Source organism: Lynx canadensis, chromosome B3 (genome assembly GCF_007474595.2).
Source record: "Lynx canadensis isolate LIC74 chromosome B3, mLynCan4.pri.v2, whole genome shotgun sequence".
Classification (NCBI taxonomy): Eukaryota; Metazoa; Chordata; class Mammalia; order Carnivora; family Felidae; genus Lynx; species Lynx canadensis.
In genome coordinates, this window is record NC_044308.2 from 39932693 (window position 1) to 39956998 (window position 24306).

The 24306-nt window shown below is 49.4% G+C and overlaps 1 protein-coding gene across 1 annotated transcript in view; it reads right to left on the minus strand.

The window, feature by feature from the left end:
• ANKDD1A (ankyrin repeat and death domain containing 1A) overlaps nucleotides 1-22336 on the minus strand; it is a 36808-nt gene extending 14472 nt beyond the window's left edge. Inside the window, exons 1-9 of the mRNA XM_032593508.1 lie at nucleotides 22284-22336; nucleotides 18760-18863; nucleotides 16633-16731; nucleotides 13722-13820; nucleotides 8803-8907; nucleotides 7971-8069; nucleotides 3262-3360; nucleotides 2772-2870; nucleotides 671-769 (exon numbers count right to left, since the gene is read on the minus strand). Coding sequence (XP_032449399.1) covers nucleotides 671-769; nucleotides 2772-2870; nucleotides 3262-3360; nucleotides 7971-8069; nucleotides 8803-8907; nucleotides 13722-13820; nucleotides 16633-16731; nucleotides 18760-18863; nucleotides 22284-22317 — 837 coding nt within the window. The 5' untranslated portion in view covers nucleotides 22318-22336. The remainder of the gene's footprint in view (nucleotides 1-670; nucleotides 770-2771; nucleotides 2871-3261; nucleotides 3361-7970; nucleotides 8070-8802; nucleotides 8908-13721; nucleotides 13821-16632; nucleotides 16732-18759; nucleotides 18864-22283) is intronic.
• Between the last annotated feature and the right edge of the window lie 1970 nt (nucleotides 22337-24306).

Genomic DNA, 24306 nt, shown 5'->3' on the forward strand with positions numbered 1-24306 from the left:
CACACATATGAGGAAAACTGGTAGGGAATAAGGAAAAGTCATTGCTTTACTAGGGTGCTGGGATTAGGGATCTCTATATTCCAAAGAATTGTGTTATACTGCTTTCACAGTAATTTTAAATATAGTGTTTATTTCAGCTACAATATGACCTCTTTCTAATCTAAACAACAGATAGTTCCGCATTTACATAATGGGAATAATAAGAGTGCCTATAGATAAAGAAACAAAGGCCCAGGGAGGTCAAAGCAACTTGCCCAAGGTCGTTCAGTGCATGGCAGGGCTAGGCCTCCAAGCCAGGTTATCTGACAAAGTCCATGTCTTAACCACAGGATATACTGTCACCTGTGAGTATACCACACAATATAACAGGACAAAATGAACAACCAAGAGGCTAGATTTGTAATATGAAAGATCATCACTAGGTCCCAATGGATAAATGAGTGGAGAACACAAGCAGATAATTCACTTGGGAGGAAATGCAACTTGGTTGCTAACCCTGTTCTAGCTAGAAGCTTATCTGGCCCACCCTCATGTGGCCAGGTCCCCCAGTCCTGGCCCCCATCCCAACCCCAAGGACCTAAAGTGCTCATCTCTGCCTGTTGTGCTTCACCAGTGAGGTCATGAAGACTTTGCAGTGGGGACCCCCCTCAACCCAAGCCCCCACACTTACATGATCAGCTATGTTGGTGTGGCCTCCTGCATGGATGAGGGCCCGGGCCACATCCTCAGAGCCACCAAGGGCTGCGTAGTGGAGGCAGCTTTGCTTTTTCTAGAGGGAAACAGGCATCAGTGCAATGTCCTGAAAGCCCCTCACAGTGGGGCTTTGGGATCCATTATTCCATTTATGTCTCACAACCCCGGGACTATTACCCCATTAAACCCTGAAGCTGGAGAAATCAATGTCTTGCCTAGGCCTGGTGACTGGTAAGAGGAGCTCACTGTGGTCTGAGCTTTTCCGTGCCTCCTTTCACAAACTTGAGAATGTACATCAAAGAGGGGAACAAATAAGATTTGTCAGTACAGAGTAAACCCCACCTGGTGCACACCTGCTGGAGTGGGTCTCAACGTGCCCAGGCAGGAGCCTGGCAGAGCCAGTGCAAGGGCTTCACCTTGATGGGCTTTCTAAGTGCTCTTCTTCAATCAGAGCACGCCCCTGGCCAAACGACGAGCTCACGTGAAATACCCCTCCACTCCTCCGGGCAGACCCTTCTAGGTAGCCAACTGTTGCAGACTGCCCAGACTGTTCCCCAGGACTTTGACTTTCAAAACCAGGCCAGTATGGGGCAAAGTGGGACGAGCTGGTCGTCCTCCCAAAGTCCTATCTGAGCTGAGTGCACAAGGGTGAATGGGAACCAGTCCACCTCCCAATGGGAAATGTAATCGCTTTGGGTCAGCCCCCTTCTCAGAGAGCCTGCAAGGGGTGGAAGTGTCCAAATAGAATGTGCCTTCTGCCAGAAACCTCAAGCCAAGGCTGGAGCATGAGGTCCAGTGCAGTGGGCAGCTCCAGCCCTGCCAATGACCGCCAGCTGGACACCACCTCCCCAGTCTCTCAACTTCTATGCTGCTACTGTTGGGGAGATAGCCTTGACATTTCACTTCTTTTGCCCCCTCTCAGTACTGAGCACTGTGCTGGGCACAGAGAAAGGGCTGCTGACCAAAGAGCAATGTCGGGCAGATGGAAGGACATAGTTGGGTGCCCTGGGGCAGGTGCTTTCCCCCTCTGGGTGGGCCTTGGTGTCACCCAGACACCCTGGGGCAGAGGGTGCTACCTGCTAGGGAAGTTCTGCAAATTAAGTGTTTTGTGACTTTTAAGCATTATTCACATTCAGGGGACTTTAACACTGATATCATTATTAAATTTACATTTGCCATTTTTCTATTTATTTTCTATATGTCTCCTGTCTTTTTTGCTCTTCTGCTTCTCCTTGACTGCCTTCTTTTGTGTTAAACATTTTTAGCATATTTTAATTCCTCTGCTTTTTAACTATTTTTGCTATTATTTTTATTTATTAGTATTATCGCCTTCTGATTGAAATTTAGAACAAATAGAGAATTCCAGATCCTGAAGCCATTCAATCAGCCAAGAAAGATGATTGGTCATTGATCTAAAAACAAAAAGCAAAAACAAAACAAAACAAAAACACCAACTTCCTACCTAAAGAAAGGCTACAACCTCCCTTTCCAGGGCACAGAGGAGAATTTCCAACAGCTGACTTAAGGAATACAGTAGTGAGAGAGAGGAGGCCTCTCCCAGGCTCCAGCTCTGAGGGCTGGTGTGGCCCCTTCACAGACAGGGCAAACTTTCCAGGCCATGAGCTCTGGAGTCAGGGGAATGGGCTTTTCAGACTCAGCTTTGCTTCTTACCAGCTTGTGACCTGCAAAGGCACTGAATCTCTCTACAGCTTCAGTTTCTTCATAGGTAAAACAGGGGAAATTTTTCTGAAGTAATAGTTATCAAGGGGACTCATGAACTACCAAATACCCAGCAATAAGAAGACACCAACAGGTGTTGAGCTCCTAATACATCCCAGACACCATGAGGGGTATTTACTCCTCAACAGCAATGTAAAAAAAGTAACTACATAGCATCTCCATTTTGGGAAATGAGGCTCAGAGAATTTAAGTAACTTGCCCACTGTCACAGTGCTCAGTAGTGGAGAAGCCAAGACCACACCCTGGGCCTGCCCTCAGAGCCTCTATTCCCACACAATTAGGGTCAGGGCGAGCTCAGTAGCCAAGGGAAGACATTAGTCCTGGGGAGGCCTGACTACCTGGGTGAGGGCGTTCACGCTGCTCCCAGCTTCAAGGAGCAGCTGCACACAGTCAGGGTGGCTGCCTTCAACCGCTGCGTGTAGGGCAGTCAGACCTTCCTGAAACACAAGGGGAGAGGTATGAGGATGGCAGGGAGGCTGAGGCCAGGCCCTGAGATGAGAAGGCCCCCCTGGCACCATGGCTCCAGGGCTATTGAAGCTCTCTACCACCATGCTACTCAGGACAATAACCTGGGTTATTTGTGGTTCCCTGAGCCCCATACCTGATTTTCTCACCTTGAGGAGCATGTGATATATTCACTCCCGCCCCCACACCCCTGCTCATGTTCTCACCCTCCAAGCTGCCTCACCCCCTGCCCTCTGTCTATTCCCTTTTACTCCAGAAAGTCTCTAGCAGGGGAAAATCAGGCTGCACCACGGGCTGGGGTTCCTTGAAAGCAGGGAGTGAGCAAGCATCACGCATCTCTGCATCTTCTGGGTGGTGACTCACCACATTCTGCTCCTCCAGGTCCAGCCTGATGTCCACGAGTCGCTGCAACACAGTCAGGTGGCCGCGGCTAGCAGCCAGGTGAAGGGCTGTGTTCCCCTCCTGCAGGCAGAAGGGCTCCTGAGGGACCAGTAGAATCATAGACCCTTGAAGGCCCCAGGGACCTGCTGGAACCACCCTCATTTTATAGATATGGAAGCTGAGTTCCAAAGAGGGGAAGTGACTTATCTAGGGTCACAGAGCAAGTGTATAACAAACTGCAGCCCTGAACACTGGGCCAGTATCTCCCTGCCCCTGAGAAGTGTGCCTCAAACTACAACCAGGGGCACTTACAAGGGCCAAGTCCTGGTTTTTCCTATTACATGTCAAGGCACATACATTACCTGGGGAAAAAAACAAAAAACAAAAAACCTTTCCATGCTCCTCTCTAAAGCCAGTCGCTCCTAGATCCATCCCCTCCCCTGCTCAAGGCCAAGGCTCTCCTCTGCGCTCAGGCTGTGCCCAGGCAGCCAGCCACATGGCCTAGTTCAAGATGGTAGCTTCTCACCGAATAGTGTGGCCACACTGACCACACTATTTAAAACCACAACTTCCACCCCGTGTCCTCCTGATCCCCTGATCCTGCTCTGCTCTTCTCTCCCTCTTCCCCCATAGCACTGATAACCTAACACACTCTATAATTTGCTTGTATACTTTGCTTATTGTTTATTGTCTGACTCTTCCTGCTAGAACATAAATGCCTCAAGGGCAGGGATTTCTGTCTACTTTGTTCTTCAATGTTTGGGGCCTGGGGCATGTGCCAGACATTCAATAAAATAGTTGTTCAATGAGTAAATACTATGATGGAGAGACTGACATGTGTCTCCTGGAACTTGAGAGCCACAGGGCTGGTAGTTGTCTCACACTTGAGAAGTCTAAAGGTGACAGCAACAGAGCCAAGAGAGGTGGTGCCACTGGGTGGGGCAAAGGCTCCCCAACTTCTTTGTATCACAATTGGCTCCTGTCAAGGGTAGTCAGGTGGGGTTGTCCTTTTTTTTTAATTTTTTAAAAAATGTTTATTTATTTTTGAGAGAAAGAGAGCAAGTGAAGGGGGGGGATAGGGGAGGGACAGAGAGACAGAAAGAGAGACACAGAATCCAAAGCAGGCTCCAGGCCGTCAGCACAGAGCCCAACGTGGGTCTTGAACCCACAAACTGTGAGATCATGATCTAAGCCAGACTCAGACGCTTAACCAACTGCGCCACCCATGTGCCCCTGGTGGGGTTGTCCTTAAAAGGATCTTTCTGCGGAGGGCAAGTGGATGGTAAAGGGGCCCAAGCAAGAAGGAGAAGAGCTGGAAGGGACCAGCCAGAGAAGAAGTATGTCCCTAAGGAAGAACCACAGATGGAAGACCAGAGCAGTGGCCCCTGAGGGAACCCACAAAGGCATGAGAAGACATAATCCAACTTTAGCCATTCATCATACCCACAAGGGCTCTGGGACATATCTAGCTCTACCAGTCATGGGGGCTTCTAGCTCAAGGTCTTTTCCTCAGCCCTGGTCTACCTCAGTACCTTCCTGAGGAAGGAATCAAGATATTCACATCAGGCACAGAACTCTTTCTGAAAAAACTTTTTTAAAGTTGTATTTATTTTTGAGAGAGAGAGAGTGACAGATTGTGAGCCAAGAGGGGCAGAGAGAGAGGGACACAGAATCCGAAGTAGGCTCCAGGATCTGAGTTATCATCACAGAGCCCAACAGGGGGCTCAAACTCACAAACCATGAGATCATGACCTAAGCTGAAGTCAACGCTTAACCAACAGAGCCATCCCAGTGCCCCAAGGCACGGAACTCTTAAGGGCCCAATGAGGGTGTGAACATATGCCAATGCCAAAGGAGTACTTTAAACAGATATAGACATACCTCCCCTCAAGGTAAATCCACACATACATAAAACAACTATAACTACCTTCTGGGCTGCAAGATGAAACATTTAAATTTCTTCTATGATCATTACCATTTTGTGTTAATAAATAAAAGTTAAGTTTAAAACATCCTCTCAACAACAATGAAATATCCCCTGGACAGCTTTGTTCACTCCTTTCTCACCTTCTCTGCAGATGTGCACACAGCTGCCTGGCTGCTGCAAGCAAGGACCAGGCTGTAGGAAGGTGGCCACGCTGTGAAGTCTGTGTTCAAAGAGACACAAAGGAAGTGGTGAGCCGTGGGGGGCCAACACACACCCCAGGTAGCAGGACTGTGGAGAGAGGGGCAGAGTTTTGTCCTCCTTCTGGGTTATAAATATCCACATCATGCTCTTTGAGGGTGCAGGTGGCACAGACCCCCTGACAGAGCACTCAGCTCTCTATCTGAGCAGGGCAGGGGGGCTCAGAGGCAGGGGAGCTAGGCAGAAGGAGGCCATGGCCTTGGGCCCAGTGCCTGCCGTCTTCTCTCCTCCTGTGAGGATGCCCAGCCTTTCCACCTCTGGGAGGCCTTGTCAGCAGCTCCTCCTTGTTCCCAGTGGAACTAATCATTCTCTCAGGCTCTCAAAGCTTCCTTATCATCACAAGGCCTGTGGTGTGCCCTGTGTTGCTGCTGGGGGGGGAGGGGGGGGCGGGGTTCTCAGAGGTCTACCTTAGCAGGCCGTGGGGTCCTAGCAGGAGTCAGACATTCAGTGGCCCAGAGCCTAGAGAAGCTTACTATGCCTCCTCCCTCAAAGAAATTCAAAATAAAAACACTTTTCACCTGAAAATACAAAACATAACAGGGGCATGCAATTTTAAAATCTTCTTTCTAGAATTTCTGATTGCAAGATTCTGGGTAAGCTCATCAAAGCTGGGCTTTACTTGGTTTCCGGTTTTGGTGCTGCAGCCTTCCTGGCACCCTGAGTACAATCATGTTTTTGCCTCCTGGGTAGATGGGTCCTGGCAGACGCAGTCCTCCAGTTCCTGGCCCACAGCCTAGTCCAGAGCGTGACCTGCTCAGCCCATGTTTCCAGAATGAAGGAAATCAGCCTGATCTGATTCTCAGGACCAAAAGGATGAGTGTGGACAGCTGGATTGAGTGCAGACCCCAAGGGCTTAGTGCCTCATGAGGCAGCTTGAAGAGAGGCAGCAGCCCAGGGCTGGACATTAGGTTACTAATTCCAAACCCAGATGAACCTCTGTCTTTGCTGTGTGACCTTGGCTAAAGCATCCCCCTCTCTGGACCTTAGTTTCCACATCTATAAAATGAGAATGTTGAATTGGCCCTTAATGAAGAACACTTCCAGTTCTAAGACCCTGTGGTGAATTTATCTATGAGCTCTCTGTCACTAACTTATAAACAGAACTCCTTTATGCTGGCCAAGCACATTAATCAGAAGATTAATAATGAAGTCGGTCCCAGGGTGCCTAGGTGGCTCAGTCAGTTAAGCTTTCGACTCTGGGTTTCAGCTCAGGTCATGATCTCACAATTTATGTGTTCAAGTCCCACTCCTAAGCCTAACAGCATGAAGTTGCTTAGGATTCTCTCTCTCTTCCTCTCTCTCTGCCCCTCCCCCGCTTGTGCTCTATTTCTCTCTCAAAATAAACTTAAAAAAAATTTTTTTAATAAAAAAATAATGAAGTCTGTCCCTTTGTTGGAAGCATTGTTTAGGATTTGCTGCAACATACTTGCCTAATGATTCACAATGGCCCCTGATAGGAGTCATTTGCAGGGTCACCTCTTCAATCCCCAGCCCTCCCCTCTTCTCAGATTGGTGAAATCCTGCTAATAAACTCTCCACCCTGAACGAACTGCTCCCTCCTCCGGCTCTCATTCTATTTTTGCCATAACTATAGTAGAAGACTAAATCACAAAGAAAGTAAATAACCAGCAGGTGTGGGGCCACCACCACCCCCTAACTCTTCCCCTCACCCCCAACAATAGACATCCTCAGGGGCATCACAGTGCTGCTCAAAACCACTCCAGGCAGCACCACCAGCCAAAAGATGTGCCATCCTGGCTCCCCACATCTGATCACAGGTTTCCACTAGGGCTGTGGCATCAGGTTTCTTGAGTGAAAAACTATGTCTTAGGGGGACGCCTGGGTGGCTCAGTTGGTTAAGCGCCTGACTTCAGCTCAGGTCATGATCTCACGGTTCATGGGTTCGAGCCCCGTGTCAGGCTCTGTGCTGACAGTGTGAAGCCTGGAGCCTGCTTCTGACTCTGTGTCTCCCTCTCTCTCTGCCCCTCCCCTGCTCACTCGCTCTCTCTCAAAAATAAATATAAAAAAATTAAGAAAAAAAAAACAAAACTATGACTCTTGGATATCTGTGTTTCTCACCAGCAGCACAGGGAGGACCCATAGCATGTGCTCAAGAAATGGCTGCCCGGTAAACATCAGACACTCTCTGATCCTTAAGCTGCCTGCCCCTCCAGCACACTGGAGTCAGAAGTAGGTGCAGGTAAGGGACGCCTAGGTGGCTCAGTCAGTTAAGCATCCAACTCTTGATTTCAGCTCAGGTCATGATCTCATGGCTCATGGGTTCAAGCCCCGTGTCAACAGTGCGGGGCCTGCTTGGGATTGTCTCTCTCCCTCTCTCTCTGCCCCTCCCCAGCTTGCATGCATTCGCATGCATGATCTCTTGCGCTCTCTCTCAAAATAAATAAATAAGCTTTTAAAAGAAGAAGAAGAAGAAGAAGAAGGCAGCACAGGTAAGCTGCCAGTGCCACACTGGTCACCTCCCTCCCCTGGGACCCAGTTACAGTACCTTGTCTTTCACACTGTGCTCGCAGCCAGAGCCCACAAGGAAGTCCAGAGCGTCCAGCTGCCCATGCTCAGCAGCCCTGTGAAACGCTGTCCTTCCCAGCTGACGGGGGAGGGGAAGAAAGTGGCCCTTCTGCACCCTGCAGTGGGCACGCCCACCCTGCCCACCTAGCCAACTACTCTGGGCTTGCGGAGGGCCTCTCCTGACCCAGAAGCTCTCCCTTCCCCTTACCCTACATGCTTTCCCTGGAAAGCCCAGACTGAACTCTCCACTAAGATCCCACTGGGTGGGGTTCCTCCCCCACTGAAATCCTTCTGTGGCTCCCTGCTGCATACTGAATAAAGGACAGATTTCTGAGGCTTGAAGTCAGCGGAGATTTCCATGCGGGGCTCCCAACAAGCCCCCTGGCTCTCACTCCCCAAATCCCAAACCATCCAAACTCACACACAAAGGGCCCTTTTCTACCTCTAAAGCTTTAGCAATGCTCTTCTCTCTATAAAACCTCCCCGCTTTCCAATCTTACCAACAAAACCCAGTTCATTAACCCAGTTCATTCACCAAATGCCACCTCTTCCAGGAAGCAGAAAGCAGTGGCTCCAATCTCTAACCTACCTAGTTAGTCCTTATCAGAACCTCTCTGAGGGAACTGATCATGTTCCTCCTTTATCTGACTCATCTGTGCCCTAATGCCCCTTCTAGGCCCGCAGTTCCCTGAGGGAGGGTCCAGTCTGCACTACCCTCATAGCTCAAAGGATGCACTTAAGGAATGGGCAGGAGTGGCCCCAGGAGCCCCAAGCCCAACGGGAAGGACAAACAGCCTTGAGGCCACTCTTACCTTGTCAGCTTGGTCCAGGGGCACATCCTCCAGGTCTTCCATTATGAATGCGAGCACTGGCACGTGGCCTTTTTGGGCTGCACAGTGTAGTAATGTCAGGCCGTCCTGGAAACAAGCCCAGGGTGGTCCCTACAGTCTACCAAGGAGGACCCTTCTCACCCACTGGCTGTCTCCCAAATGGTGAATGTTTGCAACCTAGAACACAGCTTTACCATGGAAACAACACAGTATATAAATGGGGAAAACCACAAGTGCCCACTCAGCCTCACAGAGCCTGGTAGGAATTGGGACGCCAGAGTTCAAATCCCAGCTCCAGCATTTATCAGCAATGCAGTCTGGTCTTGACCAAGTTATCTGTACCTCTATAAGCCTCCATTTTCTTATAGGTCAAATCAGGATAATAACCCCTGACTACCTCAGTGGGTGGCTGAGGGGGTTGGACAGCATCCTCTACAGCAAGTTTTGTTATACGCTGAAAAATAATTCGGGATGTAAGGTGACGCTGTATAGCACTAATAGTCCTCAGAATACTACCCACCACAGGACATTGTTATAAGGTTCTAGCATCTGCTTACCTTGACACGGCCCCAAAAGAAGAAGGAGGTGACTAAGCACCCAGTGTCTGTCTCTAGGTGATAACCTCCTAACCTTCTGGGGAGGAGTGAGAGCTGATGGGGTCTGCAAGGACTAGGAGGTGTTAAAAAGGAGAAAACAGACCCAAAATGGAGTCACCTGTGCTAAGGCCCACCCATCACCAAATCGAGACTTTAACACCTAAGCTAACTGCAGCTTCAGCCTCTCCCAGATAAGTCATCTTAGCCAGTCAGTCTGGATCTTCCTGGTCAACAATAGGGAGGAAATCCACCTGACAGGGGCACCTGAATGGCTTAGTTGGTTAAGGGTCTAATGGTTCATGAGTTGGAGCCCTGCATTGGGCTCTGCACTGACAGTGCAGAGCCTGCCTGGGATTTTCCCTCTCTCTCTCTCTCTCTTTCTCCCTCTCTCTCTCTGTCACTCCCCCATTCTCCAAATAAATAAATAAACTTAAAAAAAACAAACAACCACCTGATAGACCACCCCCACTGTCCCCTGAAGGAAGGTGATCTTTCCTAAAACAATCCAGTCTTTGCTGGAATAACTTCTTTGCCCCACTTCCTTTTGCCTATAAAAGTCTTTCATTTTATACAGCTCCCTGGAGCTCCTTTCTATTTGCTAGATGGGATGCTGCCCAATTCATGAATCATTGAATAAAGCCAATTAGATCTTTAAATTTACTCACTTGAATTTTGTTCTTTAACAGACAGAAGTGGCCAGGGTGGGAAAAGGGGTCGGCAGAAAGATGGTCTCTTGGCTCCAGAAGCAATATTTTAGTGAGGGAGGTTTGCAAATCCTGTTTATAGCCCAGAGCTTCTACCAAGGCATTGCATTATAGCTAGATTGTTTAGAGCACTGTTTTTCAAATGGATTGCAACCATCGATAGATCATAAAAATCAACAGAATGATGTTGTACATCTTGACAGTAATTTGGATTACGCTGAAGTAAAATTTGTCAAATCCCAGTGAATATAAACTTAAGACTTGTATATTTCATTTTAAGCAAAGAAACTGAATTCTAGTGAATGTTATGCATACGGAGTATTTAGAGGGAAGTATAGTGATGTCTATAATTTATCTTGAAACACTTCCAAAATTTATAAAGAACTCTAAAAACTCATCGATGAGATATTAAACAACCCAATTAAAAAGTCATTTGGACACAAAGAAGATATATAGGTGGCAAAGAAGCATATGAAAAGATATCTAACATCATTAGTCATTATTGAAATGTAAATTAAAACCACAAAGCATTTCTGACAATAGAGTTTGGGAAGGGAAAAATGCTAACACTCCAATGGAGAAACCTGGGCGACACCACTTAACCACGTGATCAAGCGTGAAATTATGGTTTATAATAAGAAATATATATTTGGGCTTGATCCTGTTTCTGGCACATAGGTCCTAAAACCTTTGGAATTTTCTAAGTGTACAGGGCGGTTAAGACGTCTATTGTTAACGTTAATTTGGTGACAAGGGAAGCCCCAAGGTAACTGAAGACATGGTGGGGGGGAGGGGGATGGGGGACTGGTTGCCTGGGGAACCAACTAGACCAGAGGGTTGGAACTTTCAGCCCCACCCCCTGACCTCCAGGGAGGGGAGAGAGGCTGGAGGTTGAGTCAGTCACCAATGGTCAAGAATTTAATCTATCCTGTCTATGAAACGAAGCCGCCATAAAAATGGGAAAGGACCGGGTTCGGAGAACTTCCAGGTTGGTGAACTCAAGAACACAGCCACGTGCCGGGTCCCATGATCCACAAGGACAGAAATTCCTTTGTTCAGGACCTCACCCTATGTATCTCTTCATCTGGCTATTGATTTGTATCCTTTAATATGCTTTGTAATAAATTTATGATCTAGTGAGTAAACTAGTTTCCTGAGTTCTGTGAGCTGCTCTAGCAAATTAATCAAAACTGAGGAGGGGGTGGTAGGAACCTCTGATTTATAGCTAATCGGTCGGAAGCCCAGGTAACAGCCTGGACTTGGGATTGGCTTCTGAAATGGGGGTGGTCTTGGAGGTCTAAACCCTTAACCAGTGGAATCTGACACTATCTTTAGGCAGATAGTATTGGAATTGAGTTAAATTTGTGGGAAACCCAGTCAGTGTCCATGGAGAATTGACTTAATTGCTCGGTGGTGTGGAAAAAAGCACACACATTGGAGTTGGTGTCAGAAGTGGATCAAGGTAACATCACCAGTGACAGGCCATGTTGGTACTTATTGAGTTAATTCTTATATTGAGACCTGCAAAATGAAGGCTGCCCCAGTGACCTGGCCCAGGTCACAAATCTAAATCTACCTCAGCCTGCACTTACAGGAAACCTAACGTAGAACAATGACAATCTAACACACACTCAGCTGTACTAGCTCCCTTGACCCTAGAAAACAGGACCCACTAGCCTTACAAAGAAATCCCCCTAGCAGCCAATCCTGCCATTTCTGTGTTGCTGCTTTGGGGGCTCTATAAAATTCGCTCTTACCCAAAATCTCTCCAGAAGAGTGTTCAATTGTTGTGAAGGGCTGTACTCCCCCAACCCAGGGACTGTTTTCTTTCGAATAAAGGACATCAAACTTGCTACAAAGCTGCCTTTTGGGGGCACCTGGCTGGCTCAGTTGATCTTTAGGTTGGGAGTTCGAGTCCCACACTACCAAGGCCTTGCATTGGACACTCAGGAGTGCCTGGGTGGCTCAATGGCAGAGTTTATTTAAATAAATTATTTTTGTTTTGTCACTGGACAGTATCATATATCCCCTGACAGGAGGCAATGAAGGACACTTAACCTCTGTGGTTTTCTACTCCAAATTCCATGACCCCATTCTAATCATGAGAAAAACATCAGACAAACCCACATTAAAGGACATTGTGCACAATACCTGACCAGTGCTATTCAAAAGTGTCAAGGTCATGAAAAACAAGGAAAGACTGAGAAATTGTCATAAAATTGGAGGAGAGTAAGGAGACAAGATGATTAAATACTTTGTAGGACATTAACAGAAAAATTGCTGAAATGTTAATACAGCCTATAGTTTGGTAAAACTCTAGATATCACCGGTGCCTGGCAAAGTAGAGCCAGGTAAACAGCGGGGGGAAAAGAAAACTCCAGGGCCAAACAGAGTGTGGCGCAGTCATGGCCTGGCTCAAGGTTCCTCTACAGGTGAGATAAATACCTCCAGGGAGGTCTTCGAACAAGGAATAGAAAAGTAGTGGGTGGGACTGCTTGCAAAGATGGACACAATTATTCCTCACACCTCTGGAAACACCCAAAGCAATGGGATTGTGTACTCTTCTCATTAAGGGGGAGAATCCAATATTCTCTATCCCCTGAATCCAGGCTGGCCCTGCAAGGGGCTTCAAGCAATAAAATATGGTCGAAGTGGTATCGTGTGACTTCCCAGCCTTGGCTTCAAAAGACCATGCCACTTCCACTCTTGCATTCGCTCATCATTGCAACTAATACTAAACCTTTAAATAGAAGTTTGTAAAAATAAAAATGTCCCTTTTTTCCCCACACTGAGTTCTAAGGATCTCCAGATTGAGACCCCCTGGCTGACAGCGTTTGGTCCAGAAATGTTTGCATTTTCATAAGGGTCAATGACCCCCTAAAAGGTGAGACACCAGTGCAGAGATCCCCAGCAGAGATCTGACTTGCTGGGGACCCTCCTCCCTCATACCACAGAGCACACCAATGAGCCGGGAGAGACTGCCAGTTTCCCTAATGTGCCAGGCACTGAGCCAGGTACTTTACACAGAGTACTGAGTTTCTCCCTCAGCTCAGAGGTGGGTACTAGCGTCCCCATTTCCCCAGTGTGAAAACTGAGGCTCAGGATGCTAAAGTAATTTGCCCAAGGTCCCAGGGTTTGGTAACCAGAACTTTCCTCCTTCCACCCAAGGGAGACAGGGCCCAGAAGAAGAGGGGAGGAGGCCCCAACCTCTCTCATTAAATCTTCCTAACCACCCTCTGAGGGTGTTACTTTGACTCCTCCTGTGTGAATAAGGAGGCTGCCCAGAGGGCTAGGGACTGTTCCAACATGGCAGAGTGGTAAAGGGTCGGGGGCATTAGAAGAAAGAGGCTTTTAATGCTGATGGAAGAACCACCCCAGCAGCTTCTCCCAGCCCCAGTGGAAACACTGAGCATCCCAACTTCACGGGGCTGAGCTCAGCTGCGACTTCCAGAGGGTTCTCAGAAGGCAGGGGCAAGCTGGGGCAGCAGAGTCACCTGGGGAGTAGGAGGGAGCAGAGGTGGGGGCAGACCCATGCTGCAGGGGCAGGGCACAGAGGCGGCAGAGACTCCGGGAGCAAGGGGTCTGCCATCCGAGGCCTTACCTTGTTCTTGCAGTGGATCTTGGCCCCAGAGTTGACCAAGATCTGCAGGATCTGTAAGTGGCCGAACCAGGCAGACAGGAGAAGCGAGTTCATCCCAAACTGGGGGAGAGGACACAGGGAGGAGGTGAGAAGAATGTAAGCAGGTATGGCTGTGCCACCTGGGCCCATGTCTGCACTGAAAATCATACAACCATAAGGGACCATAAGTGCCACCCAGGCTGGGGAGCACCAAGATTTAGGAATATAAAAACCATGGCATTTTTTAAAAATAGGGGCTGAGACAAAATATAGAAATAGGACTTTTTAGTAAAGCCCAAAATAGGAGCTGATTATTGCAAACTTTTGTTTTTGCTAAATAAAATTTAAAAAGAAAACAGCTACCATCTATTCTCCTCATCATGTAATAAACAAGGAACATTTTAGGGATGCCTGGGTGGCTCAGTCGGGTGAGCGTCCAACTTCAGGTCGGGTCATGATCTCACAGTTCATGAGTTCAAGCCCCACACTGTCTGTGCTGTCAGCACAGAGCCTGGTTTGGATCCTCTGTCCTCCTCTCTGTCTGCCCCTCATCCCCCCTCAAAAATGAATAAACACTAAAAAAGTTCTTTAAAAAAAAAAAGCAGGAACATTTTAATACAAAAAGTTGGGGAGAAACTAATTAGAGAAAATGCTCTTTCCAAATACAGCTTCATGAAAAACACACTACATTGTTCTTATTTTCTGATTTGCTGTGACTGGTAAAGACCTCACCCTGGACTGGTGTTTGAGAACCAACTGTTTGAATCTCCTACAGGACGTCCTCCAGGCAGATGGCTTAAGCCAGCAGACGCCTTGCCACCTTACAAAGACATCCACTGAACTGAAAAACACCACTCACTGTTGGAAAGTCCCTCTTTCCGCTGTACTAAAATCTGAATCCCTGGTGCCTTCCACCCCACATGCCCTTTGGAACAACTGAGAATATGTCTGGGCCCTTTTCTGATGGCGGCTCACCACCTGTTTGCAGGAGCTATTCCCCAGCATCTGTGAAGCACTCTGAGATCATCAGAGCCCCTTCCCTGACCTCTGCCCTCATGGGGTTATGCAGAAGACCCAGCACTGGGTAGAATATCAGTAATTGTGGGCTGGCTGGCTGAGGGAGAGAATGTATACTCATCCCCAGCCCCGGGCGGGTGGGGGCGGGAAGCCCACAGGAACCTGGGAAGGAATGAAAAGGATCAAGGCTCAGGGCTGGGAGAGGAGAGTCATGAGAGCCAGAGCCTCCTGTCAGTGGGAACCCCAGGGATACTTCTGCATCCTAGTTCCAAGAACTGTCCAGGACAGAGCCCTAGGGCATATCCCTAGAGACCTTCCCCCCAACAGCAGTATTTCCCTCTCTTGTCTCCCTCACCCTTCTGTTACTAAAGTAGGCATATTCATCACCTTTCTTAATTTTCAAAATACATTTATTACTATTTGCAAAGAAAATAGAGAAGAGTTATAAAAGCACTCTCTCTTAACTATTCTTCCTCATACCTTCTTTTCTCACTCATTCCCTCAGGGAAGAAATAAGAAATAACAGAGCACAGTGGTGACAGTGGAGGGGTCTTTGGGGGCAAAGGCCTATCGCATGACATTCCAGTATTTTATTGGGAAACTCAGACTAAGGATCCTAGATATTCTCCTTTTAAGAGATTTTTTTTAATTTATTTATTTTTGAGAGACAGAGAGAGATAGAATGTGAGTGGGGGGGTGGGGGGATGGGCGGACAGAGAGGAGCCACCCAGGCACCCCATTATTTAATTATTTTGTGAGAGACAAGGAGAATGCAAGCAGAGGAGGGGCAAAGAGAGAGGGAGAGAATTCCAAGCAGGCTCTACACTGTCAGCACGGAGCCCGACACAGGGCTCAAACTTACAAACTGTGAGATCATGACCTGAGCCTTCAAAATCAAGAGTCAGATACTTAGACTGAGCCACCCAGGTGTCCCTTTTTTTTTTTTAATTTTAGAGTGAGAGAGAGAGTGAACTGGGGAGAGGGGCAGAGGGAGAGAAAGAGAGAATCTTAAGCAGGCGCCACACTCAGCATGGAGCCCGACATGGGGTTTGATCCCACAGTGCTGGGATTATGACCTGAGCCGAAATCAAGAGTTGAACACTCAGGAGTGCCTGGGTGGCTCAGTTGGTTGAGCATCTACTTTGGCTCAGGTCATGATCTCACCGTTCTTGAGTTCAAGCCCTGCATCCGGCTCTGTGCTGACAGCTAAGAGCCTGGAGCCTGCTTCAGATTCTGTGTCTCCCTCTCTCTCTGGCCCTCCCCTGCTCTCTCTCTCTCGCTCTCTCTCTCTCAAAAATAAATAAACATTTAAAAAAATTAAAAATAATAATACATTAGGAGTTGGACATTCAATCCCCTGAGCTACCCACGTGCCCCTAAGCTTAGATTCTTAAGTGTATCCCTGTCAAATGTCATTGTCAGACCCAGCCCTTTCCTCAAACCTAGACCCTGTTATTCTTTAGTGCTCTCTCTCGGCAATGTGTCACCTGCCAATTTGTTAGTAAGACTGTTAGTCTTCATTCCAGTCTCTGGTTAAAGTGTTAAAGAGCAGAGTCCCGTGGCATATCATGAGAGACCTACCTCCTGAGTATTTTACTAAAAAGTCCTTTATCAATCCACCCAATTATTTGTTCTACAGCCCATATCTCTCCCTGTTCACATGGTATCATGTGGGACTGAAAGGCTGAGAACTAAAAAGCTCTTGAAAATGGAGAGGTCCTTATGGCTGTACAGGGGAAAACTGGGATCATTGCAGTGTCACTGGCCCTTGAAGACTGAGGGGAGAGGGGTGAGGGGAGAGGCAGAGAGGCAGAGAGGCAGAGAATATGATCTCAGGATCATTTGGAAATATTAACCCGAATGAGGGGTCCCTTACCGCATCCTCATCGTCCACAGCAACCTCATGCTCCAGGAGCAGCCGCACAGCTTGCTCATGCCCTGCACCCGCAGCCCAGTGCAGGGCTACCCTGCCCACCTGCCAGGAGGGAGAGAAGAGCTGTGAGGCACCAGCTGCCTGCCTGGCCCACCTCCCCACCCCCTCCCACTTCCTTAGCTGCAATTCAGCTGGTCTGCAGGGTGGAAGGGCCTTTGCTGGCTCTAGTGACAAGAGGGCAGGGCCCCAGCCCCACTCAGGCCCCTTTCTCCTCCTCCACATGACAGCAGCTGAAATGAACATAGTCAAACACAGTGACTAGACCCATCCGTCTCTCACCTAAAACTGCACAGCTTCCCACTGCTCTTGGGACAAACTCCTAACCCTAGGCCCTGTGAGGCCCTGCCTGGCACGGCTTAGAAATGCCAAACTACTCCCCCACAGCCTGTCTTTGTTCCTGCTGCTCCCTCTGCTGGACAGCCACCAGTCGGAGGATTATTGTCCTAGTCCCTGAGGGCCCCTGACTACCTGGGTCAATCCCCTTCTTCCTTCAGAATGGGCTGAAGGGGCCTGGTCCCCCACCCCTTTGTCAGACTACCCTGGAAGTTCATCATGGTCTTTGGCCTCAGCACATGTGAGCAGGACTGGGGGAATCCTCCTTCCTCCAGCTCATGACCTGCAGTTTTTAGCTTATAAGGGAACAACAAAAGGAAATGCTAATTTTCTGTGTGGTCTTCCTTCCTCAAGGCTTCTGCCCACACTATCCCCTCTTCCTGTCTTCACTCAGGCTCCTGCAAAAATCCCTGGTTGCTACAGGTAGGGGGGCCCCCTCAGACCCTCCACATGCTCTCAACTTAATCACAGTGGGAACAACTGTTCATGAGACACATTGTTTAATATCTGTTCTCCCCACCCGGACTCCAAGAGGGCAGGGACTCCATCTGCACAAGTTCTGCTCTGTCCCCAGCACCTAGCACAGTGTCGGCACAGAGTAAGCCCTTCAGAAATACTGACGGATTGAATGAATAAACAAACAAGTAAATGAATGAATCTGGCATTAGCATCCTATCATCCTACAAGTCCATGCTTCCTTGCAAGTGTTTGCCCAGGAGCTGAGACTGAGGCTCCAATTATCCATGAAATGTGTGACCTGAGGTGACTTGTTGACTGTCTGTGCCTGCCTTGATCTATAAATAGGACTAATCCTTCCTGCCCTCCTCACCTCTCAGGGGGTGAGTGAGGACCACCAGGAAACAGGTGGATGAGCACATCAGACATCCCTGGGAATTCCTCTTACTCTTACTGGGCCCCAGGCAGGCCCTGAAGACCCAGGTCATACCCTTGTCGTGTCACCCCAGACAGAGCAGCCTCTGCTGCATGCAGGAATCCTACATCCAACCCTTTCAGCCTCCGCTGACCTCCCACCCAGGCTGACATCCCCCTAAGACAAGCCTGGCAGCCAGAAGCCCCAAGGTAGGGAAAAGCTACCCTGAGTGGCACCCAGGACTATCCCCAGGGCTCCCCATCAGAAGGAATGGCTTTTCTCTGTCTCCTCCCCCAGCGGGGCTATAGATCACCCCATCGGCAGCCTTCCCTGAGGTCTGATCAGTGGGCTGCCTCCCTGTCTGGTCTTTGAGCCCCCCCAGGACCTGCCTGGGCCCATAGTGGGCGCTCAGAGATCTAAACTAAATTGCTTCCTCACACATGCTCAGCCTGTCTTGGTCTGGCCTTTCATGGTCTTGAACCCCTGGATTTCTGACCATAGGCATCATTTCATCTTTCTCCCTCCAGTCTTCTGCCCCTATCTGCCTATCTGTCAGCCTCTGATTCCTGACCTTCAACCCCCCTGCCCTCCTGACTCTAACCTTTGTTCCTTGTGTGTGCCTTTCAGGTGGGGGATGGGGATTGAGCGCGTGAGTTCTCAAATTGCCCAAGCCTGGCTAGGAATCCCTGACTTCAGAGAGGCCTCAGAGACCTTAAGCCAAAGTGGACGATCTGAGCCTCCCCCAAGTAACATATGCAAATGCTCCTGCCTCCGGCTCCAGGAACTGTTCCTCCTGTGTGGAAGTGTCATCATGCAGGCACTATTCCTATCCAGGCACCCTGATTTGGAAGAGCCCCTTTACGAACCTGGTTTCTGGCCCTGATGTTGACTTTCCTCTCGATCAGTTCCTTCATCCTTCCGATGTTGTTCCGACGGGCAGCTTCATGGAGCTGCCTTTCCAGAGGAAGCACTAGGGGCAGAAAAGGGGATATGGAATGAGGGGGAGAGCACCCCACACTGCATACAGAGGAGAGGTGAACAGCTCCTCCCTGGCCCTGAACGTGTCCCAGACAGGGGGTCTTCCAGCTGGAAATGGTGGCAGGAATGCCTCTCCCCCCTTTTAGGGGACGTCCCCACACAAGCTGCTTTTCTTCACTAACTCAACCCATGTCCACACAACCAGGACTCAGCAAAACCCTAAAGATGGGACAGCACGGCAAGACCATCTACAGGAGCCAGGTGTGTGCCTGTCATGGCCCTCAGAGGTGCCCCATCATCCAGTTTTCACGACCCTAAGAGCAGCTCTTGAGGAAGGGAATGGAATTCATTCCCACTGGAGTTGATGACTACCTTTCTATGGCTTTGTCCAGTGAAGAAGGCAGCCAGGATTTACTGAGCCACCTACTTCATCAGGCACGGGCAAGGCCAGAGGCATATCACCCGGCTTCTCTGTCCTCGTCCCTCCATCTCATCTCTCTTCATCCCCAATCCTAACCAGCTGTTGCCTCCCAGCTGTGGGGCCCACCCTGATTTGCCTTCTCTCAGGGCTCCTCTTGCCTCAATGCTGCACCATCATCTCCGACTAGAGGGAGCCTCAGAGCTCCCCCTGCTGGCCTCCTGCCATTGGCAGCGGTGGGCTCTGCTCAGAGGGGTGGTGGCCAAGCCAGGAGGATCCAGGCCTGGTGATGTGGTCCAGGGCACCTCTCACCAGACCCCCACACTGCTGTCATCCTGACTGCTCTTGTCTTGTGAGGATGTCTGGTGTCCTTGGCTGGACTGCAAGCTCCTTGGGGCCCTGGCCACATCTGACCCTTGCTGATCCACCTACAGCTCACAGCAGGCCCAAAGCTGGGCATAAGGAAGAACCCATAAGATTCTGCTTCTATCAGTGACACAAAAATCCTCAGACTAATAGATACCTGTCCCTCCTCCAGAAAGGTTTAGATACACTAGCACAAGGCACAAATATTTGCTGGCCCTTTGCACAGTCATCACAGGGCAGGTAATCTGTGGTTTGATTGCCCCCAAACCCACATCATCCTACACGTTTGGTCCAATGTGAATGTCCAGATCTAGCCCATTGGTGTATCCAGGGACAGGTGGCCAGTGACTTGTTAGAGAAGGCTGGAAAGCACTGAGGTGACAGGCCTGCCATCAATTTGCTTTCCAGATATGGGAGAGGGTCTTGTGCTTTCCTGGGCCTCATAGATAAAACCTAAGGACCTTGGAGCTGCTGCCCTTGGGCGATCACATGGCCCTAAGTTCAGCTCTGAGTCACTTCCCGGCCATGTGACTTGAGTTACTTAATTATCCTGTGCCTCAGTTCCCTCATCTGCAAAATGGGGAATGTGTGCCACCCTGTAGGGTTATTGTAATGATTAGATATAAGATGTGAAAAGCCCCTAGCATGGTATCTGGCAAATAGAGCCATCATCATCATCATCACTATTATTTCTCCAAGGCAAAGGGGTCAGAGAATAGATTCTGGTGGCCAAAGACATGGAAGTGGCAGGGCCTCCTTCACTCAGGGCTCTCTAAGCCTGTGAAATCCCAACCAAAGAAAGCACCTTTCCTACCTGCCCCCCTGCATTATTTTTCTCTATAGCACCCCTCACCACAGACATATGCTATACTTACATATTGATGAGGTTTACTGTCCGCTTCCCCCATTATAAGCCCATGACAGGGGAGGTCTTATTTGTTAATTGCTGAATCCCCAAATTCAGGCCTTGGCACACATTTGTTGAATGAATGAGTGACATACAAATCATTAAAACTCTTCACAGGCATTGGAACCATAAGATGCTGTCCCAATTAAGACTCATTAGTCCCCTGGAAAATCAAACCACAAGCTCAAGTAAATGGAAGGAAAGAGGCTTTGAGGGAGAGGCAGCTTCAGGTCAATATTGCAGGGGAGTGGGGAAAACACCACCTTCCAAGTGTGGTCTCCACTGCTAGCTTTCCCACCCCCAAAGGGGATGCCTTTCTTAAAGGTGAGAAGAGGGCTCTTCTGGAAGAACCCTTCTCAGATCTCAAACACCTCCAAAAGCACTGGGTCCTGAGCTTTTGTTTCCTTAACCTCTTGGCTGAACAACACCATGATCCAAGTTCAGGAAAAAAGCTGGCACTTTAGATGTGAGTTTAGAGAAGCTGGGGATCTGCTTCTTTCTAGCTGCTACTAGTCTAGCAGCTGCTAGACTGATACCAGTCTGCTACTTTCTAGCAGCAGGTTCCTAAGGCTAGCCATGTGACCCTCAGAGGCCTTGGTTTCTTTGGTTGTAAAACTGCAGAAGGGTGAAGAAAGGTATCTGTAGAGATCCCTTCCAGCTCTGACTCCCTTTCTCTTAGTGGAAGCCTACAGGTGGCCTTTTAGTGGCTTGTGTCAGCAAACAGCCAAGGGTCTGAATGGGAGCAAGCAGACCCTGCATGACCCCAGTGAAATCAACCCTAATCTCTTTACCATCCACCTCAACCCATGCATCCTCTTTCTGGCCACATCAAATATACACTGTACCCTGGCCTGGGAGACCTTCCCCATGAAGCATGGTCTGCCCAGAATTCCCTCCCCCACACACTAATGCTCCATTGCTGTACATTCTTTGAGGGTGGGTTCAAGAGATCCTCTGACCCAGGCAGAACCCTGCACCCTTTGAAACAGCACCTTGATAGAGCCCCTTAACCCAGTGTGAGGACATTGGCACAATCTTTCTCTCTCCCCCTCCCAGCGTGTGCAGCCAAAGCCTCCCAGGCTGGCTGATGCCCACATAGATGCTGTCCGGCCCAGAGACACTGGCACTGAGCACACTCCTTGAGCAAGACTCTCAGGTGCCCTCATCCCACCTGCAGCACACCACAGCTCCCCTCCTGTGGGTTTCATTTTCCCCATCTTCTATGGTCTTCATTCCCCAACCAATCTCAACATTCTGGCAGAGCTGGGGCCTTCAGCATTTCTACCACTTAACGGCTGTGTGACCTTGGGTAACTTATTTAATCACCCTGGGCCTCAGCTTTCTCTTCTGCAAAATGGCGATAACAATATGTCTTACCCATAGGGCCTCTGTGAAGATCAAATAACATGCCTGTCCTGGCTCTTCCCGGCACACAAAGTAAGTACTCAATAAAGGATCGCATAACCATCTTATTTCTAGCTAATGTCTCCACCGCAGCAGCTCCCTGCTCTCGGGACCGATGGCGCCGCCAAGTCCCAGACGCGCAGCCAATGCTCCCCCCACCCCGGTGTGCGTTCCTCTGGGCGCCACAAAGAAGCCCACGACCGAGGTGGCCACGAGGACAGCGCCAATCGCAGGCTTGGTCGCTCCCCGCGGGGGTTCGGGGATCCTCTGGGCTCTGCCCGCGCCCGCCCCCGGGTCCCGCGGCGCGGCTGACTCACGGCCGTCGTTCTCCCACGCCGGGGGCTCCTCCATGCCGCCGCTCCGCAGCCCGGGCGCGCACCTCTGCCCCACCGCCCGCCGCCCGCCGCGCGTCCGCCTGGGCGCGGCGCCGCGAGCGGAGGGAAGGGGGCGCTGAGTTGGGGTCGAAGGGCATGGGTTCCCAGGAGCGCCAGGGTGCGCGCGAAAGCCGCTGCTCCAGACCCTTCGGTCCCTCCTGGCCCTTGAGCATGATGTGGGCGCAGCTGCACATCACCTACCCCCGTCCCCATCCCCGACCAGGCTGCAGGTGCCTCCTGGAGCTCCCTCGACATCCCATGCCGATGGCCCCGCGCCTTTCACATCCAAGTCTGGGGGGTCGGGGCCACTCTGGGCTCTGCAGGTCCCCGTGGTTGGGGGCGGGGGGAGATTGTCCCAGCCTCCAGGGCCTGGACATTCGTGCAAGGCCTCTGGCAGGCCCCATCCTCAAGACTCTGGAGCCTGCTCAGCTGCCCGGAGAAGCTAAAAGACTTCAAGGGCTTAGGCGGGCATTTAAGGCACAGACACCCCAGCAAGCCTGTAAGCATATGAAGAGATGGTCAGATTATTTATGATCAGAAAAATACAAGTTAAAATGACAATGAAATATAATTTTCAATTAGACTGGCAAAATTAGAAAGGTAGATGTTGGTAGGTAGGGGAATGAGGAGCTGTGACAGTCAGGTGGACTGCTGGTGGGAGTACCCTGGGGCAACCATTCTGGAAAAACAGTCTGGCAGTAATGAGGGAAACTAAACACAGCGAACTTTGGCCCTAAAATGCAGCTCTTTCTCTTACAGCCTCAGAAAAGGACATGTAAAAGGATGTTCTTTGCTGTGTTGTTGTTTTGTGGTTGCTGGGAGTTGGAGGTGACTTGAGGGTCAGCATTGAGGGAGTGGATGGGTAAAATGTGGTAGTATACAACCAGAGATATCAGTGTGAGGCCTCCGGTTTGGGTGGGGGCTGAGGGCACAGACCATGAAAGAATTCACTCAAGGCAGAACAAAAGAGATAGAAGTTTCTTGGATACACTGCAAGGGAGCACGGGGCAGGACAACAAAGGAGAGACTGCAACAAGGCGATGGGCAGGGAGGGTATAGTTATAGGGTGGAGTGAGGGAGTATGGGAATATATGGAATTTTCCCCTTTTTTGGTAACTGTGCCTGGTTGTATACAAGTAACCCATTGGTCATTTAGGGCTGTTTCGAGGTGGGTCACTTAATGAGCCTGTTTGTATTCAGCTTGGTGGTCACTGTGGGTCCTTTTGCCTTGCTCAAATTTCCATTGCTCAAGTCTGTTACCTGAAAGCAGCCTCTACAACCAGGTGTGTTCATAGCAACGGGGATTCAAACAAACATCCAGTGCTGAGCTGAAAAAGTAGAAGAACCCAATGAGACCCTTAATACAATACCAATAAATGCATGCACACAAGACAACACAGATTGAAAAGACACAAACAGAAAGATACACATTAAACATCAGAATGGGTGGCATATCAGACCCCTGAGGGACTGTCCATGTCTTCTCTTCTTTGCCTTTTTGGCTTTAAGGCATTTACAGCCCTTTTAGATTTAGGGATAGTGAAGTCCCAGGCATCTCTACCCCAAGGCAAACAGCTGTTACTAGTTCTGGGATCAGAGAAGGAAGAATATATTTTAGTCGTTAGTGTAGTTCAGGAGGGCTTCCTGGAGGAGGAAGTATTGGGGATGGCTTTTGAAAAATAACATAATGAAAATAGCTAATAATTAATGAGCCTCAAGCTAAGCACGTTGTGTGAATTATCTCATTTTGTCTCCAAAACCACCCTATATGAAATGGGCATTACCATTTTATGGAAGAGAAACTGAAGCACAAGAGGGTAAATAACTCTCCCTTCCTCACATGGGTAAATGCTGGAGCCAGGGTGGTCTGATTCAAGAGCCAGAGCAGGAGCATCTGGCAGGTGGAGAGGACTCTGATGGAGTCAAAGCACAGACAGCAGGCAGTCAGTCACTCTCTAAGCCCTGG